General features: G+C 38.5%; 2 protein-coding genes across 2 annotated transcripts in view; one reads left to right on the top strand and one right to left on the bottom strand.

The window, feature by feature from the left end:
* The first annotated feature begins 1,104 nt into the window (after positions 1-1,104).
* On the top strand, positions 1,105-5,437 carry rnf151 (ring finger protein 151). Its single transcript, XM_089122487.1, has 5 exons — positions 1,105-1,142; positions 1,245-1,305; positions 3,343-3,488; positions 4,731-4,827; positions 4,910-5,437. Exons 1-5 carry the CDS (start codon positions 1,105-1,107, stop codon positions 5,405-5,407), a joined length of 840 nt encoding a protein of 279 aa, XP_088978613.1. The 3' UTR covers positions 5,408-5,437.
* A 9-nt stretch (positions 5,438-5,446) lies between these two features.
* Positions 5,447-17,045, bottom strand: part of tex2l (testis expressed 2, like) — a 28,112-nt gene continuing 16,513 nt past the window's right edge. The window contains exons 8-12 of the mRNA XM_039684406.2: positions 15,570-15,702; positions 14,030-14,164; positions 13,301-13,513; positions 6,674-6,794; positions 5,447-6,530 (exon numbers count right to left, since the gene is read on the bottom strand). Of these exons, the coding sequence (XP_039540340.2) occupies positions 6,366-6,530; positions 6,674-6,794; positions 13,301-13,513; positions 14,030-14,164; positions 15,570-15,702 (767 nt within the window). The 3' untranslated portion in view covers positions 5,447-6,365. The remainder of the gene's footprint in view (positions 6,531-6,673; positions 6,795-13,300; positions 13,514-14,029; positions 14,165-15,569; positions 15,703-17,045) is intronic.

Below are 17,045 nucleotides of genomic sequence, written 5' to 3'. Positions count from 1 at the left end.
TTAGTTCTAGACTGAATGTGAACATGCATTTACTCATATCACTTGCGCGAAAACATTCATTATTCCTCAAAATGAATAAAAACTGTAAAATGCAATTTTAGAATCATAACGTCCTGGTTGCATATGCAACCCACCGTTCCCAGAAGGAGGTTACCGAGGACGTAGTCGACGTCAACTGAATGGGGATCATGTCAGGGAGTCAATAGACCAACGCTACTTTTGCGTCATCGAAGGGTAACGCCCCCTTTTGGGGGAAAACACCTCTATACTGTCTATGGGAAAACAAACGGATTCCCATGAGAACAGAACTCGCACTAGATCTGCAAAGTTTCTTGATAGCAAAAATGGCACAAACTTATAGAAGCTAACGTTACTGAATACGGGGTTACAGAGGTGTCCCTTTGAAATGGTCGAAAACTGGATTAATGACCCCACACAGCGGCCAAATATGGACTATTCAGACATCTAACGATACCACTATCTCGTGGAATCACCAAGTAGCCTTTTTTTTCATTAACACTCACAGTATGACAAACTAGACGATGAATGGATCATATTTAACTTGATTTAAGCTATTGACATAGTCTAATAAGGTAACGTTAGCTGCTAACAGCTAGTCTTTCTAATAGCTAGTCGACAACAAAACTGTCAAGTTAAATATGATCCAAGTGACATGGCCTCATCGTCTAGTAGTTTGTAATAGGCTACTGTGAGTGTGTAAATGATAAATAAATAAAAAACGCTACTTACTTCGTGATTCCACGAGATAGTGGTAACGTTAGATGTCTGTTATAGTCCATATTTGGCCGCTGTGTGGGGTCATTAATCCAGTTTTCGACCATTTCAAAGGGAAACCTCTGTAACCCCGTATTCAGTAACGTTAGCTTCTTTAAGTTTGTGCCATTTTTGCTATCAAGAAACTTTGCAGATCTAGTGCGAGTTCTGTTCTCATGGGAATCCGTTTGTTTTCCCATTGACAGTATAGAGGTGTTTTCCCCCAAAAGGGGGCGTTACCCTTCGATGACGCAAAAGTGGCGTTGGTCTATTTCATATAGTATGACCTTAGTCCATATGTATATCTCTACAAAACTCCTTCAGGGAAGAATGTGGGTTCCACAGCATTCTCCTTCCTTACAGAAAGGGTACGCTTTCCCAGTGTGATCCAAGAATCTCACTGCATGGGTTCTCACAGTACAACAGTGACAGATATACTCTGTGTAAGCCTTCTCCTTTTATCCTTTCAGGCAAGAAGGGGCAAGAGGCTTGCACGGGGCGCTGGATGGGGTCAGCAGCTGTCGCCCTTTGGTAGAGATTACTATTCATCAGTCTCGACATGGCGTCGACTAATCAACTGAAGCGGAACGTCTAGTTTACATTATAGTAACCCTCGATCTCTGAAGGAGGGAACGGAGACGCCACGTCCCGTCGCCACATCTGCTGCTGCGGGACAGCCAGCTCATCGGCCTGGCTCCTCAGCAAAAATTTAAATGGTAAATGGACTACATTTATACAGCACTTTCACAGACCCAATGGCCACCAAAAGGCTTTATATTTGCCTCACATTCTCACTCACCCATTCATACACCGACGGTGGTGTCAGCCATGCAAGGTGCCATCCAGCTCGTCGGGAGCAGCTGGGGTTAGGTGTCTTGCTCACAGACACCTCGACACTTGGTCAGGTGGAACCGGGGATTACACCACCAACCTTCTGGTTTGTAGAAAACCTACATGAACCACTGAGCCACTGCCGCCCCGCAATCGCACCTTCTGTACATTTTATACCCGCGGTGCGTGGCTGAACAACTGATCCAGATAATTGCATGCCAATGTGTATTGGCTCGTTTAGTTTCACTCTAAGTGGCCTCTCTAGCGAGATTCATATTCGTTGGTCTCGACGTGGCATCCGGTTCCCTCCTTCAGGGAACGAGGGTTACCATATATAACCTAGACGTTACTTTTTTGGGGAGTAACGCAATATTGCAATGCATTACTTTTAAAAGTCATTTTTTCCAACATAACACTGATTTTAGCAATTAAGCCAGAGGCGATTGTGGCAAGGAACCCAAACTCCATCAGGTGACAGAAATGGAGAAAAAAACCTTGAGAGAAACCAGGTTCAATCAGTCTGCCAGTTTTCCTCTGTCCAACGAATGAATGAACAAGGTGTCATTATGATTCAGATTGCATCAGAAATCAGAATATGGATCGGTAGCATTCAAATCCAATTCATTTTGCTTTAAGATCGGATCCATTACAAAGTTGGTCATAGGTGTGTGCAGAAGATCTGTTTGGTTCTTGTGTCAACATTCATTCACTATATGTTCTATATAGATTGTTCCGCTTCTAGTTTGTCCTGCAATCTAGAATTGTTTTGATTGTAAGTTTCATCTAGATTTTTTTTAAAACTCACTTTTAAGAAAAAAATACTGAAAAACATTAAAACAAGGGTCAATTATGTAATCAAAAGTAGCCAAACACAACTTACCCATTGACACATATTACCTCCATTCTGCCCTTTACATATGAATGGTGGCCAGTGGTGTTTTCTTTATTGTAGAAACCTTTTTAACTTTTAGCTAAAGCTTTTCTAGTTACAGTTGTTGACGTTTAATTTTTAAAGTGTGGGACATCATTTTCCCACATACTGTATAATGATTTATGACATATTCTATTGTGTAAAAAATGTTGTTGTGTGTTCATTGGCCATTCAGACCTGTGTGTTCAGAGAATAGGGCTTGTAGCCTCTAGAGCAGGCAGCCATTGAGGTTCACCAGTTTCCATAGCAATGCTTTTGTCTAACAAGTAAAACCTAGATGGTACCAAAATAGGGTCTCAGTGACTAGTGTAAAAAAGTTGTCAGGTGCTGTCCACATTTGTCACTTGTGCTAGAATGGAAAAGAAGAGAAAATTGGATACCTGCAATGCATTTCTGAATGATCCAGGGTCAAGTGATCTCCTTTGGGATGGTTTGCTCTGTGTTGTGATGACAGATCTGTCTGTCTTTTTGCCTCTCCAGATTATTTAACATATACAGCATATGTATTGGTCGTGTCCTCGTAGTCGTAACACAAGTGAAAATGGTGAGTTTTTCTTTTTTTTTAATTACATTAGATAAAATTTGATAATTGTGGGGAAAAATACTACAAGCTTTAAACATAATGTTTAAAAAGTGTGATAATATATGACATGTAGAATTTTACTTAAAAATGGGGGTTTGAATTAGTTTTATTTAAAATTAGTAATAGAAATCATTGAAAAAAAGGCATGTGCAGCAGGCATGTGCCGTTACAATACATTAATGAAAAGTTTTGTAACTGAGAATTGTTTTTATTTTGGTATTAGACTGGAGGTTATGAAGTGGAGCAGTTTGTGGATACCCCAGATGATGATCTGATTTGTGTCATCTGTAGAGCCGTTCTACGCTGCCCTGTACGACTCAAATGCAACCATGTCTTCTGCAAGGAATGCATTTTGCAGTGGATGAAAAGGTAACAATTTTCAATATTTTATAATAAGACAAACCAGATTAGATGAGGCTGGGAAGTGTTGTAAAAGGATTTCAAGAACAACAAAATAAAAATAAATAACAAAAAAATTAACATTTCCCATCTGGGTTATAATTTGATTTAAAACTTAATTGGCATAACTGGTATTGTCGGATTTAGCAGGTTTTCTTGTTCAATTTGAAATACACAAGCTTTTTACATCTGCCTGTTTAAAAAAATATCATGACTAAACAGATGGGATGGCTAAACACTTTCCAGTAAAAGCAAGTTTTTGAAAGAAGTCTCACCAAGACTGCATTTATTTGATCAAAAATGCCATTAAAACTGTAATGTTTTGAAACATTATTACATTTTAAAACAAGTGTATTCATATATTTTAAAATGTAATTTATTCCTGTGATCAAAGCTGAATTTTCAGAATCATTACTCCAGTCTTCAGTGTCACATGATCCTTCAGAAATCATTTCCTGCTCAAGATAAACATTGATAAAATATATCCGCGTAATATTTTATATAATATCATTGTATAATAATCGCATGCTTAATATTTTATATTAAATAGGGCTGTAAAAGATTAATTGCGATTAATCGCATTCAAAATAAATGTTTGTGTTTAGATATGTGTGCTGTATAATTATTTTGTATATATAAATACATATGCATTCATGTATATTTAAGAATTATTTGCACGTAAATACTGTATATATACTGTATATATAGTTATATATAAATATTGTGTATATGAATAACACATTTTCTTAAATATATACATGCATGTGTGTGCATTTATATATAGAAAATAATTATACACAGTTCACACACCTATATTATGTACATAAACACAAACTTTTATTTTGGATGCGACTAATCGCAATTAATCTTTGCACAGCCCTAATATTAAGATTACAATTTTATAGAATATTATTTTATTTTATAATGGTTGTGTTGATTATTTTATAATAAGATAATATAATACTTTTTACATCTCACGCTTATTATCTTTGTGTGCATTCTGTGCATTTTTTTCAGGATTCTTTGATGAACAGAAGGTTCAAAATACTAGCATTTATTTGATTTTTGGGACAAAAAGACAAATCTTTAGTGGCACTTTTTTAATCAATTTAATGTGTCCCTGCTAAAAAAAAAAAAAATGATCCCAAATCTTTTGAAAACTAGAGTACTGCACTTCTGCTTTGGATGTTTGAGCAAATGTTGTTGTTTCAGACAGGTGAAATGCCCTTGCTGCAGACAGCCTATTGACCAGAACCAAATGCTGGTTTTGTTTAAGCTGAGTAAATCCATTGGCCGTTTACCAATCAAGGTAGGCGACATTTTTAAATCTCAAGTTGTGTCTCATGCTTAAACTGTAAATGTGGAACAACACCATGTGTCTGTGTTCCTAGTGTCGAAATGCACAGCAAGGCTGCAGAACCACTTTCCCGCTCTCGAACGAGTACCTCCACATCTCCAACTGTCCGTACGAGTGGCAGCTCTGTCCTCATGAAGGCTGTGGGCAGCAGGTGCTGAGGAAAGATGCGCAGGCACACGACCAGAGCTGTAGCCACTGGCGACAGCTGTGTCCCATTGGCTGCGGGACGCTTCTCGTCCGAGAGAACCAGGCCCGACACAACTGCTACCGAGAGCTACGGCAGCACTACGTGTCCGAGCGGAGGAAGCAGAGGGCCATCGCTGCCAACCTACGCAGGAAGATGCAGCGCATGCAGAGCCGGATGGCACAAATAAGAAGGCAGATCAATCTTTTGTGCGAGAGCCTGGAGGTCGACGATCTGGAAATTGAAGCAGGAGAGGGAACCAGCACATGGATGGACGCTAGTGCCGCCAGTCCAAGCAGCAGCAGCAGACACCATCACACCAACAGTTCAAGAGTCAGATTTACATGACGGAAATATCCTTCAGGATTCAAAAAAAAGCATTCGAGTTAGGTTTTTGTATGTGCGAGTTTTATTAAATGTATCTTTCCCTTTTTGTAATCATCTGGGATAGTTCACCAAAAAACGTTTACCCGCATTCATGTCATTCCAAACTTGTATGACTTTCTTTCTCCAGAAGATATTTTGAAGACGTTTCAACTGTACATAGTACATACAATGAAACACAAACACTGCAAAATAAAAATAAAAATATTTTTTGTGATCTGCAGATTGCAGAGTAAAGAAAGTCATACATGTTTAAAAACATGAGGTTAAGTACATGATGACAGAATCCCTTTAAGGGCAGCACAGCCAACCGAATTTACAGATTTATTGTTTGTATATAGAGAAAAGTACGATAAACAGAAAAGGTTGATGCTAATTACCAAATATTACAAAGAAAAAACAATTACTGTAACATTCAAATGCCTGCTTAAGTTATTACAGATATTACAATCTTGAAGTGACACTTGACAAGAAAATGTCAAATCGTACAAAAACTGTCTTTGATACTAGGCCTATATATTAATTCATAATGTAAAAAGCAAACACTCGTGGAACATGTATGTAAGACTTTTTTCAAAACGAGTTTGAATGAATGTAAAAATGAATGATTTAATAAATTCTTTATTATTTACTATTTACTTGTTACTAATGCTTATATGTCTAATTTAAGCTATTGTGGATGTTCAACAAATAACTAGTTGTCCTTAAGACATAAACACAATAAAGTAATAAAATGATTTAAACACACATTAAGCCAATGGTATGATAGGAAAACTGTTTTGGGTTTCAAGGAAATGGGAATGTATGATAATGGGAGATAATAAATTACGAGAGAGCATGTGTGGGATGTTTAAATGAAGCTGATTACAAAGGAGTGAGTTCCTGAAACCGGCGTATTGACATGTCTGTCCACAAGGAGGCACTACTGTAGTTCTGCAGAATGTTCCAGATCACACCTGTCAGTGGAGGCCACAGAGGAATGCTGGGACAGCTTTACAGGGTGTTGTTGTGAAGCTGTCGGGTTGTCCAGCCCAGAGTGCATTAGCGGCAGGTAAATGTCATCCATGTTGGGCAAAACAAAAACTTCCTGGAATAATTATTAGGAAAACATTTGTTATGGAGGTTAATTCAGATGTTTAAAAGTACATCATTTAACTATCATTTAATATACAGTACTTAACATGTTTGGTAAGTTTCTAGTGAGGCTATCACAATCTCATTAAAACAAACCTGAAACTCATCTTGTAGTTTCTTTTCAATCCATTCTGTCACATGAAAGAAAGTCACTTCTCGCTCTCCCAGTTTGGGTCTGACTCTTAGGTCAAGTTTCGGGGGTCCGCAAAAACCATACCTAAAAGAGAAACAACAAAACGCTTATTATTCTGGTGCATATATCCAAAGACATGTCTGCAAACCTGAATGCGCAAAAATCACTTCAATATTCCATAAAAAAAAATTAACAAACTTAAGTCACTTTGTAATAATATCAAATTAACAGTTTTACTTTAAAGTACATTTTAAATGGGTCCTATTATGCCCTTTTACAAGTTTTAATTTTGTTTTTGGACTGTATTAGAATATGATTTCATGCTTGTTTGTTCAAAAAACATTATTTTTCACATATTTTACATTATTACAGCACCTCTTTCCCCAGTTTTGCCTGAATGCACAGTTTATTTCCTGTTTAGATAAAGCCCCTCCTTCCGAAATGCTTTTAAATGTCCTGTGATTGGTTGGCTAGCCCAGTGTGTCGTGATTGACAGTGCTTAGCGCATATTCAGGAAATGTCACGCCCCTTACCACAACCACAAGTGTCATCTGCTCAAGTGTAAATATTAAGGATGGTGTCAAATTTTCAAACCAATTCAAGCCTGATTCAGACTTAATTTGTTAACAAACAAGAGGATCATCCAGAAAATATTTCAAGCATGGACTTTGCAAGCATGGATTTCACAGGACGTTTCAGAGTGGTTTGTTTGTTTGTTTTTTTCTTCGTTTTTTCCTACATTTTAGACACAGTTATACACATTTTAATCATGATACTTGTCGGAAAACTATGGTGATAATACAAACAGTTATCGATCACAAAATCAGGGTTAATTTTCCTGAAAATGAACAAACTTACAAAAACTACAGTAAACACTATATCAACACAACTTTTGGCTAGCAGACAAGCAGAGGCAAACAGCTTTGCCCTTTTGTTTACAATGTAGCAACAACATAAAACGTATAACTGTAACTGTTAAAAGTGTTAAAACTCAGTTAGAAATAAAAAGATATACCAACAAGTTACATACACACAAACAACAGAATGTCCTGACAAAGTGGTTCAGGAACAGAGTTTAAAATATATTTTACCCATTCTAAGTTCATCAGCCTTAGGAAGGTCAAACAAAAGAGTTTTGGAAATGGGGTGGACAAAACAGTGTCTCTTTACCATAGCAGCAGATCAACCAGGCCTTGCTCCTTGTTTTTGTGTATTTTTCATGGGTGTGGATTATTTAAATGAGTAACATTGTAACTTCACAAGATCCAGAAAAATCAGTGTAGTCCAAACGAGCCGTTCTCTGTCGTTCTTGAGCAGTGGATTCTGTTAAATAAAATATCTCCCTTTGGAGTGGACTTAGAGCTTTGTGACCTTGCAGATCTTTTTATGCTCAAACTGCAACATTAAAACTGCATGTTAACGGCTGCACTGTATCTGACGCGTCTCCCCAGTGGACCAGCACGACAACCGTCTGGATTGAGCCGAGTAGGGAACATCTCTAGGGTCTTCAAGTGGGCACCTTCCATCCTCAGTGTTTCTTCAACTAGCCCACGACACCTCAAGAGGGCTCAACAGTGACTCTTTCATCCCAGAGTCACCCGCCTCCGTCCCCCACTTAACTCAGCCCAGCTTATATCTCTCCAGCTGCTGAGGTTGCTCTTTCCTCGTAGTTCACATGTGACCTAACCAACAATCTCAAAATCTCTACAACCCACCTCCACTGGATAAACCTGGACTCTCCATCCTCGCTGTTCTGCTTCAGTGGCCAGATGAGCATACCGGAATTTCTTCCTCTCATATGCCTCATCTACAGCATCCATGGTTAGTGGAGGTTAGTGGTGGCAATCTCAGGTGGAAAAATAAGCTGTTGATCAAGATCACCAGCATCTTCCAGTCCCTAGCAGCTTCCAGTTGTCATGGGCAAGAACTGATTTTAACACCTTTTCTTGGTGGCTGCTCGTCTGGGCGGAGGAATATTGTCTTCTGTGTGTAATGTTTTATTAGAACTTATTGGTCATGCTACGCTTGCCTTCCAATGCTAAAGCCAAACAAAGAAGTACTTGGTCATGGCGACCCTGGCTAAGAGCCACCTTACATCCGGTCAAAATGTGCCATAATGTAGCAGCCTAGCAGGTGATGAACACAAAGGACAAGGGGGATCCTCTCTTGCCCATAAGGTTTTGTGGTGATGGTGTTGGAGAATTCTGCTTGTCTTATGTACATGAGACAAAAGAGTGCTGTACATGTGAAAGAAGAATGCTGTACATGTGAAAGAAGCGTGCATGTGATGTAATGCCAAGCAGAAAAAACTAGGGTCTTAGGGCACATGAGGACAGGGACAAGAGAGTGGAAAAGTACCCAAAAAAACACTTGTAGCACAGGTGAAGGTATTGGAAGGCACTCGGAGAGAAACAAATTGTATACAATGTAACAATGTGCCACTGGGAAAAGCGTACTGAAACAAGGAGCCCATTGTGTAAAAAGACACTAATACAGATGCCCATTTTTTTAAAAGAAATGATACGCATGCGCAAAGAAGTTTGTCCCAATAAAATGATGATGCAGGTGTTTTAATTTGGGAGGAGTAATAAGGAGGAGCAAAGAGAGAAAGATAACAATCTGATCGCTAATTGGGTACCACAAGGTATAAGAATGTGTGCAGACCATTGTAAGATTAGATGCTTGGTCACATTTCACTTTGTTGACCTGCTCAATAAAGTAACTTCTTCTGAGACCTGAAACCTCGACTCTGCACAATTTCTTCAAGACCTGAACCAGACTTTGATGATTTGAATGGGCTTTATGCCCAGCTGCACTACTTCCTGAACTTCAGCCAGCTCCTTGTTTCCTGTCTGCAATTATTGGCCAAATTGATTAATCCAGGTGTGCCTGACCTCAGTTGTCATGGCAACAATTATCAGACACACCTGAATTAATCAATTTGGCCAATAATGGCAGACAGGAAACAAGAAGCTGGCTGAAGTTCTGGAAGTAGTGCAGCTGGGCATAAAGCCAATTGAGACTGAAAATCTGCCACAACAATGGGAGCACATCATATGTTGACCTGATAAAGAAACTGATCCTACTCTCTTCCATTGACCAAAGGTCTTGCCAGCCCATCTTGCGTTGTTCCACACTCTCCCATCTCGTCCACTCTCCCTGCTTGGCCTGGGTAATGGCCTTTCTACACCTCAACCTCTCCTCCTGCTTTCACACCTCGTTGACTACCAGCTTCCTTCTTTACCCAGGGCTTGCCTTGTGCCATTTAGGAGGAGCTAAACTGAGCCAAAAACCCCCTCTTCCATGCTGTACCTGTCCCACGATATCCCCAATTTGAAGGGCAACCTTTGCCTCTACCACAGATTTCTTTGCTGGCAAACTTTCCACCAGTTTTTAACACAGCTGCTGCCTCCCTTACACATTTGTCGTGTGACATTTCCAGTCTGACCTTGGCGCACTTAAACTCCTCGGTTAAAGCAGAGACCGGCAGCTGCAATATTCCTTTACTATAAAGTCCCACTCTGCTAAGACAGCGTAGACCTCCCAACCATTTCCTTATGTATGAACTTATTAACGCTTCCAGCTTATCACTGTTGTCAAAGAAACCTCATACACAGTCAGTGGCCACAGCAACCTCGGCAGAAGATCAAACTGAAAGCACCAGAGTTTTAGTTTGCCTGGTAGAGCACAGATGTTTATACTCTTCAACCCTTCCATTGCGTGTCGTCTAACTTCTCCCACTCGAACTGTGTCCTTTAGATCCCCATCGTACCATCTCCCAAGACTCTTCACTGGCTTCTCAGAAACTGTTGATATTGCCTCACCATTAATAAAGAACGTTTTATCTACTACCTTTCCTTTAACTATCGAGATGCTCCTTGATTTAGAGGGCTTAAATTGCATTCGTGCCCATTCAATTCTATCGGGTGACGTACCCAATAACCGATTAGTGCAAGCTACTGTTGTAGTCGTGGTTGTCATGTCATCCATGTATGCTCTGATTGGCGGTAGTCGCATCCCAGAAGCCAAGCGCTCTCCTCCTACTACCCATCTTGATGCCCTAATGATTACTTCCATTGCCATGGTAAAAGCCAGTGCCATTATTCCAACCTCTAAGCCAGTGTTTCCCAACCCTGTTCCTGGCGGCACACCAACACTACGTGTTTTCTTTGTCTCCCTAATCAAACAAACCTGATTCAACCCATCAGCTCATTAACCCACCTGATTATGAGCAGATGAGTTGAATCAGGTGTGTTTGATAAGGGAGACAAAGAATACACGCAGTGTTGGTGTGCCGCCAGGAACAGGGTTGGGAAACACTGCTCTAAGCATTGCCATGTAGTGCTGAATTCTGGAGTTGAGAAACTAAATTGCAAATCTAAATTTATTGACATTGGTACTCTGAAAAAATCAAATGCTGCCCAAGGAAGCTCATGTGGCACTGAACCATATGCATTAGACAAATCCAGGAATGTCACATGGAGCTCCTTCCTCTCCTTTTTAGCTGACTGAATTCGTTGCCAGATAACGTTGATGTGTTCTAAGCATCCCGAGAACCCTGGAATGCCAGATTTTTGAAGTGTCAATGAAGCCATTCTTTAATAGACCCCTTTTGCGCCGACGTCACAGTTACGTCACGGCGCTAGTTGGAGGCAAAACAAAGTGAAATCTGGAGGCGGCCAATGCAAACCAGCACAGATTCGGCTACATAGTAAGGAGCTTAAATTACTTTTATTATTATTAAATATCATCTTGTTGTGTTGTTTGGTGCAATAATTGATGAAAAATGAATATGCTGTATCTGGAATTTTTATTTCTAGAAAATATTCACATGATTAAAATCGCACCGTAATGTCGTCTCTGCGCTGGCTCGGCAGAACTGCGGATCGTACACACAAGTCTTGTAACGTTACAGGACCATTCAGCGCTTAGTTATAGGCATCTAAAGATTTATATGCCCGCAGTTTCTCTTTACGATCAGTTTCTCTATAAGGTGAGTGTAGAAGTCAGGCCACTCAACCGAGGTAACGTTAATCCTGTCAGATCGTCCATGCATTGAGTGAGCGTGTGAAGGCTACGGGTCAGCCAATCTGGTTCTGTCCGTTAAAAATAACTTTTGGAAATAACAATCATGGTCCTGGACAGTGAGTGACCTTACACATTAAGATAAAATCGGATTTTCTCCAGTCATTGTTTAAAAACTAAGTTTAAAAGCTAACAATCCATAGTTTAAAAGCTAACAATCCTTGCTAACTAGCATTAGTGAAGCGGCCAGAGCGATCGTTCTGCCTCCACCTAAGCTCCGCCCACATAAAAACGTCACCATGTTTACCAACTGAAAAGGGGTCTATAGGTAGGTGGACAATCTCTGAGCAATAATGCTGAAGAAAATCTTACCTTCAACATTTAATAGTGAAATAGAACGAAACTGACTGCTGCTTGTAGCATTGTTTTCTTTAGGTATAAAGACCCCACCTGGTCTGCGCCATGCTATAGGTACAACCTGTTTTTCCCATGCCACTTTTATCAATTTCCACAGAATTCGTAGAACTCCTGAAACACTCTTTTACACTCTGTACGGGACTCCATTAGGCCCTGGAGTTGATGAAGCTCTTGCCTTTCTCTCAGCCTGGTCTATTGCGCTCTTTCCACTTAAGTGCACAGACCTCCATTTGGTATTCTGGTGGATTGATAGGTGGCATGTCTAATGGAATTGACATATGCTCATGCCTTTTTGCATCTGTATGCGTTTCCTCCAAATATCTCTTTAGCTCAAAAAGAGATGCCATTTTAAAATTTCTTTTAAAATGCCATTCTTCTCACTGGTGAATAACTTCTTTATGAATTTGAATGGGTCTTTATATAAATTAGCCCTTGCAGTAACATAGTAAAGCACAAGTTAAGTATTTGATTATCTGTAGTGTGTTGTTCAACATTACATTGATTTAGTATATTTCAATTGTACTAAGCTGCTACTTGATAATTGCAAAATGTGTAATTATGAATAGACTATTCTACTAAATAGATGACACAAGTTTCAATAGAAATTACATATTTTAGTAACCAACCATATATGCCTGTCAGTTCATCCAGCAATATAATTTAACCATATTTCAAAGGCAATAAAAGTAATTATGAAACTACATATAAAGATGTAAAATATAAATAATTTAATATAATATAAATAAATAATAATATAAATTGAAATTTAATTGAAATTAACATGCAATAAATCCTGGAAACATAACATTCAGTTTGGACTGAATTCTATACTATTTTTTTAAACAAAAATATGCTTAAGTGTACATATTTTTTTACACGGGTCACCCACAGTGAAATTGCATTGGTCCACAATCCTGCTCCTCCTCTTTCCATCACTGAATTCATCACATCATGCCCAGTTAACCGACTTATCTCTAATCCTTAATTATCAAATTTAATTACAACAAAGTTAAAGAGTGAATGACACCAATCATTAAGGAGCGTGATTGCTTTCGATAACATCTGTAAGCATTGTGTAAGCTTAAGCAAAGCTTCAATCCCCAATGCAACATTACCAGCGTGTTCAGTTGAGCGAGAATGGCTCGTACCATATTCTGTCTGTGGGGGGAGGAGGAATGTTGATTGCCAGGGTTCCAGAGAGCTCTTTAACTTCCACCGCAAGCAGCAGAGGGGTGTTGGACATTTCTTCTATCTTCTTCTTTATGTACTCATTTTCTTTGGCCTTCTGGAAATACTTCGACTTGGCAATCTTGTCGACGAATTTCAAAATCCGCCTACTAGTGCGGCCTCCAGCTGCAGCCCTGCGGGAGGTAAAGTGAATTTTTCATCAGATGGCCTTGATTTATTTTAAGAAGCATTTTTGACAAATTACCCAAAAAAGACAGAGATTCTGTTTTATAGGCATAATTCACAAAAAAAAAATCATGTCGCTGCAAACCCTCTTGGCTGGAAAGCAAAAGGGGACATTTAGTAAGATGTCCAAGCTGCCCTTTTCCATACATTGAAAGTGAATGGTCACCATGGTTGTCTCTAGTCCCCATCCACTTTCACTGTTTGGACAAAAAGCAGGGTTTACATTCTCTAAAATCTTAATGTATCGCATGTTCAATTGAAGAAAGAATGGTTTGGAACAACATGAGGGTAAGAAAATTACATTTTCATGTCAGCAAGCCACTTGACTACATCTCGATGTTTAATTTACAAATACATCCCATCCAAATAATGCAAATAGTTGCAACATCCCAAACTCTGAGATATCAGAGAATAACAAATTATGTTCAATGAATTATGTGAAATGTTCAGTAAATAATAATTACCCCTCAACACCAGCTAGAGGCTTTTCTGTCAGGGTTCCTTGAGTGTCAGCGGATGAAACGTCCTCCTCATCCGAGGATCCTGCACTTGAGGATTCCTCATCACTATCAGCCAGCACAGAGAGCCTGGACCTGCTACTGCATAACGTATCCAAGACAGGACCTCGTCATAACCAGATATAAACATAAACCCACAAATGATACTAGGATTATACAGCACGTTCTCATCCCAAGGTGTCTATAGTGACGCTTTTGACAATGCGTATACATCCAACGCACATAGCACCCTTTAGCATCAATATGAGACGCAGATATATATGGGAACTAAACCCAGAACTAAACCTACCCATAACCGAAGCGTGTTTCATTGACGCTAAAGTGTGCCATGTGCGTTGGATGTATAGGCATTGGCAAAAGTGTCACTATATGACGCCCTAGGATGAGAATGTGTTGGATTATACTGTGTCTTAATGGTTTTAGTCTTTTTTATGTTCACCAAGGCTGCATTTACTTGATAAAAATACAGAAAAACTGTAATATTGTGAAATATTATTACAGTTTAAATTAACCTATTTACAAAGTATATTTAAATATATTTTAAAATGTACTTTATTCCTGTGTTGCATATCTGAACTTTAAGCAACCATAACTCTTCAGTGTCACATGATCTTACATCAGAAATCCTTCAGAAACCAATCTGATATGCTGATTTTGTTCAAAAGAACAACATTTATTTGAAATAAAAAATATGTGTTGTAATCTAACAGCGTTTACTATGGAAGCTTGTTTCCGCCACTTTTTATCTCACAATTCTGACTTTATTTCTCACAATTGCAAGTTTACATCAGAATTGCAAGATATGAAGTCAGAATTATGTGATATAAAGTCACAATTGCATGTTATAAAGTCACAATTGCGAGATATAAAGTGAGAATTGCGAGATATAAAGTCGCAATTGCGTGTTATAAAGTCAGAAATGTATAAACTATAAACTAAGTTATTCTTTTTCCCCCCTTAGAATTGGCCTTATAACTTGGCCAGAGAAAAGATGTCAGAATTTCGACATATAAACTCGCACTTATGTGTTATAAAGTCAGAAATGCGAGATGTAAACTCATAATTGTGAGAAAAAAAGTCAGAATTGTAAAATAAAGTCTTTTTTCTCAGAATTGCGACTTTATATCACGCAATTCTGACTTTATATCTCGCAATTCTGACTTTATATCTCGCAATTCTGACTTTATAACACGCAATTGCGACTTTATATCATGCAATTCTGACTTTATATCTCAAAATTGCGACTTTATTTCGCACAATTCTGACTTCATATCTTGCAATTGTGAGATAAAAAGTCCCAATTATTATTTTTTATTTTTTTTATTCAGTGGCGGAAACAATCTTCCATAGTTTACTGTCACTTTTGTTCAATTTAAGTATTCTTTTTCTGCAGGTTATATGGTAGACTGTATATATGCCATGCAGTTTTGAGATAATACATTTTTGTCTAAATTCAGAAAGGTTATTTTATTCTCCAAAAACTTACAACACATTGATTGCTTCCAACTCTGTCTCTGCCTCAAGGACTTCCTCCTTCCCAAGTTTGGAGAGGTTGATTTTGGTCTCAAGAGTCATCTGTAATGCTCCTGTGTACTCCACCTCCACATGCAACCATAGACCTGACACAAAGATATTTTTCTTTTAATAATAGCAATAAATAGATCATATTAATAAATTCAGCAATACACATCTCGTTCAGTCATGAAACTCTTTACCAAATTTGCATTATCATGTACATGCATATCCAATCAGACAGCATTCGGACCAATCGTACCAAAATAATGCTCAAAATGGATTAAAACCTCCATATCAAGGGTTTTGACGCAGCAGCACAAGCTATTACTTGCTCAACAACTAAATAGTCTGTTCATTCGCTGTAGCTAGTCCTGCATCATGCCATCAGAGTGCCATCTGGATCAGATTTAGAATGATTATTAAAACGTAGATGGAGTCCATCCATCAACACCCTTAATGCTGGCACAGTCTTATATCTCGTCCTCGGTTGACATTTCATTCAGTAACATTAGGCAGTTTTGATTTATATGCTATTTTGGTGTTGATGATATGATTACATGATATCGCACGTTTCTGCATCTTCTTTCCTGTGTTTTGATATCCAGGACTCTTTCATAAGATGCAGAACCCCATAAAAGTGAAAACTCGGAAAGTCGTAAAACTCGTCTTTGGCAGGGAACTGAGGGAAGAGCTTTCTCATAAAAGAAGAGATAACTAGTCAATGGCAGGGATAGAATTAAAGAAATGTTTATTCAGGAAATGCGTGATTTCTTCTTATAAATTAAATAAAAAGTAATTAAAAGTAACAATTAACACTCTGATGCTCTTCGGTCATTTCTGACCGAAAAATTTTCTGTTTTGAAATTTTAAAAATCACAGCTTCATCGGAATGTTACGAAACTTGGTGACTTTTATGGCATTGGGTATGTGAACACAAAAAAAAATTTAGGTCATGATCTGAGCAGGCTAAGTGGTCGTAAAAAAATAGTCACACTTGTGCTCTTCGGTCAAAAATGACCGACCATAGGAAATGAATGGGAAATTGACAAAAACACAAAAACTTTGAGAATTTTTTTTTGTGTACAATCTACAAATCGGCCACGATGCGGAAAAAAAGTGCTCAGCATTGAAGGGGCGACACTCTAAAACATCAAGAGTGCAAAACAGACATACCCACCCCTACACACACACATACACACACACACACACACTTTTATACACAAAAACACCAATAAATTGTGATTAAAGAAATCTGTTTTGAATATTTAAAAATCACAGCTTCTTCAGAAAATTATGAAACTTTTATGGTGACTTTTATGGCATTGGGTATGTGAACACAAAAAAATTGAGGTCATGATTCAAGCAATTTAAGTGGTCGTAAAAAAATGAGTCACACTTTTGCTCTTCTGTCAAAAATGGCCGATCCATAGGAATTGAATGGGAAATT

Source organism: Pimephales promelas, chromosome 17, assembly GCF_988280905.1.
Source record: "Pimephales promelas chromosome 17, fPimPro1.hap1.1, whole genome shotgun sequence".
Lineage (NCBI taxonomy): Eukaryota > Metazoa > Chordata > Actinopteri > Cypriniformes > Leuciscidae > Pimephales > Pimephales promelas.
The sequence above is the reverse complement of the archived record's forward strand: the minus strand, read 5'-3'. Positions and strand labels throughout refer to the sequence as shown.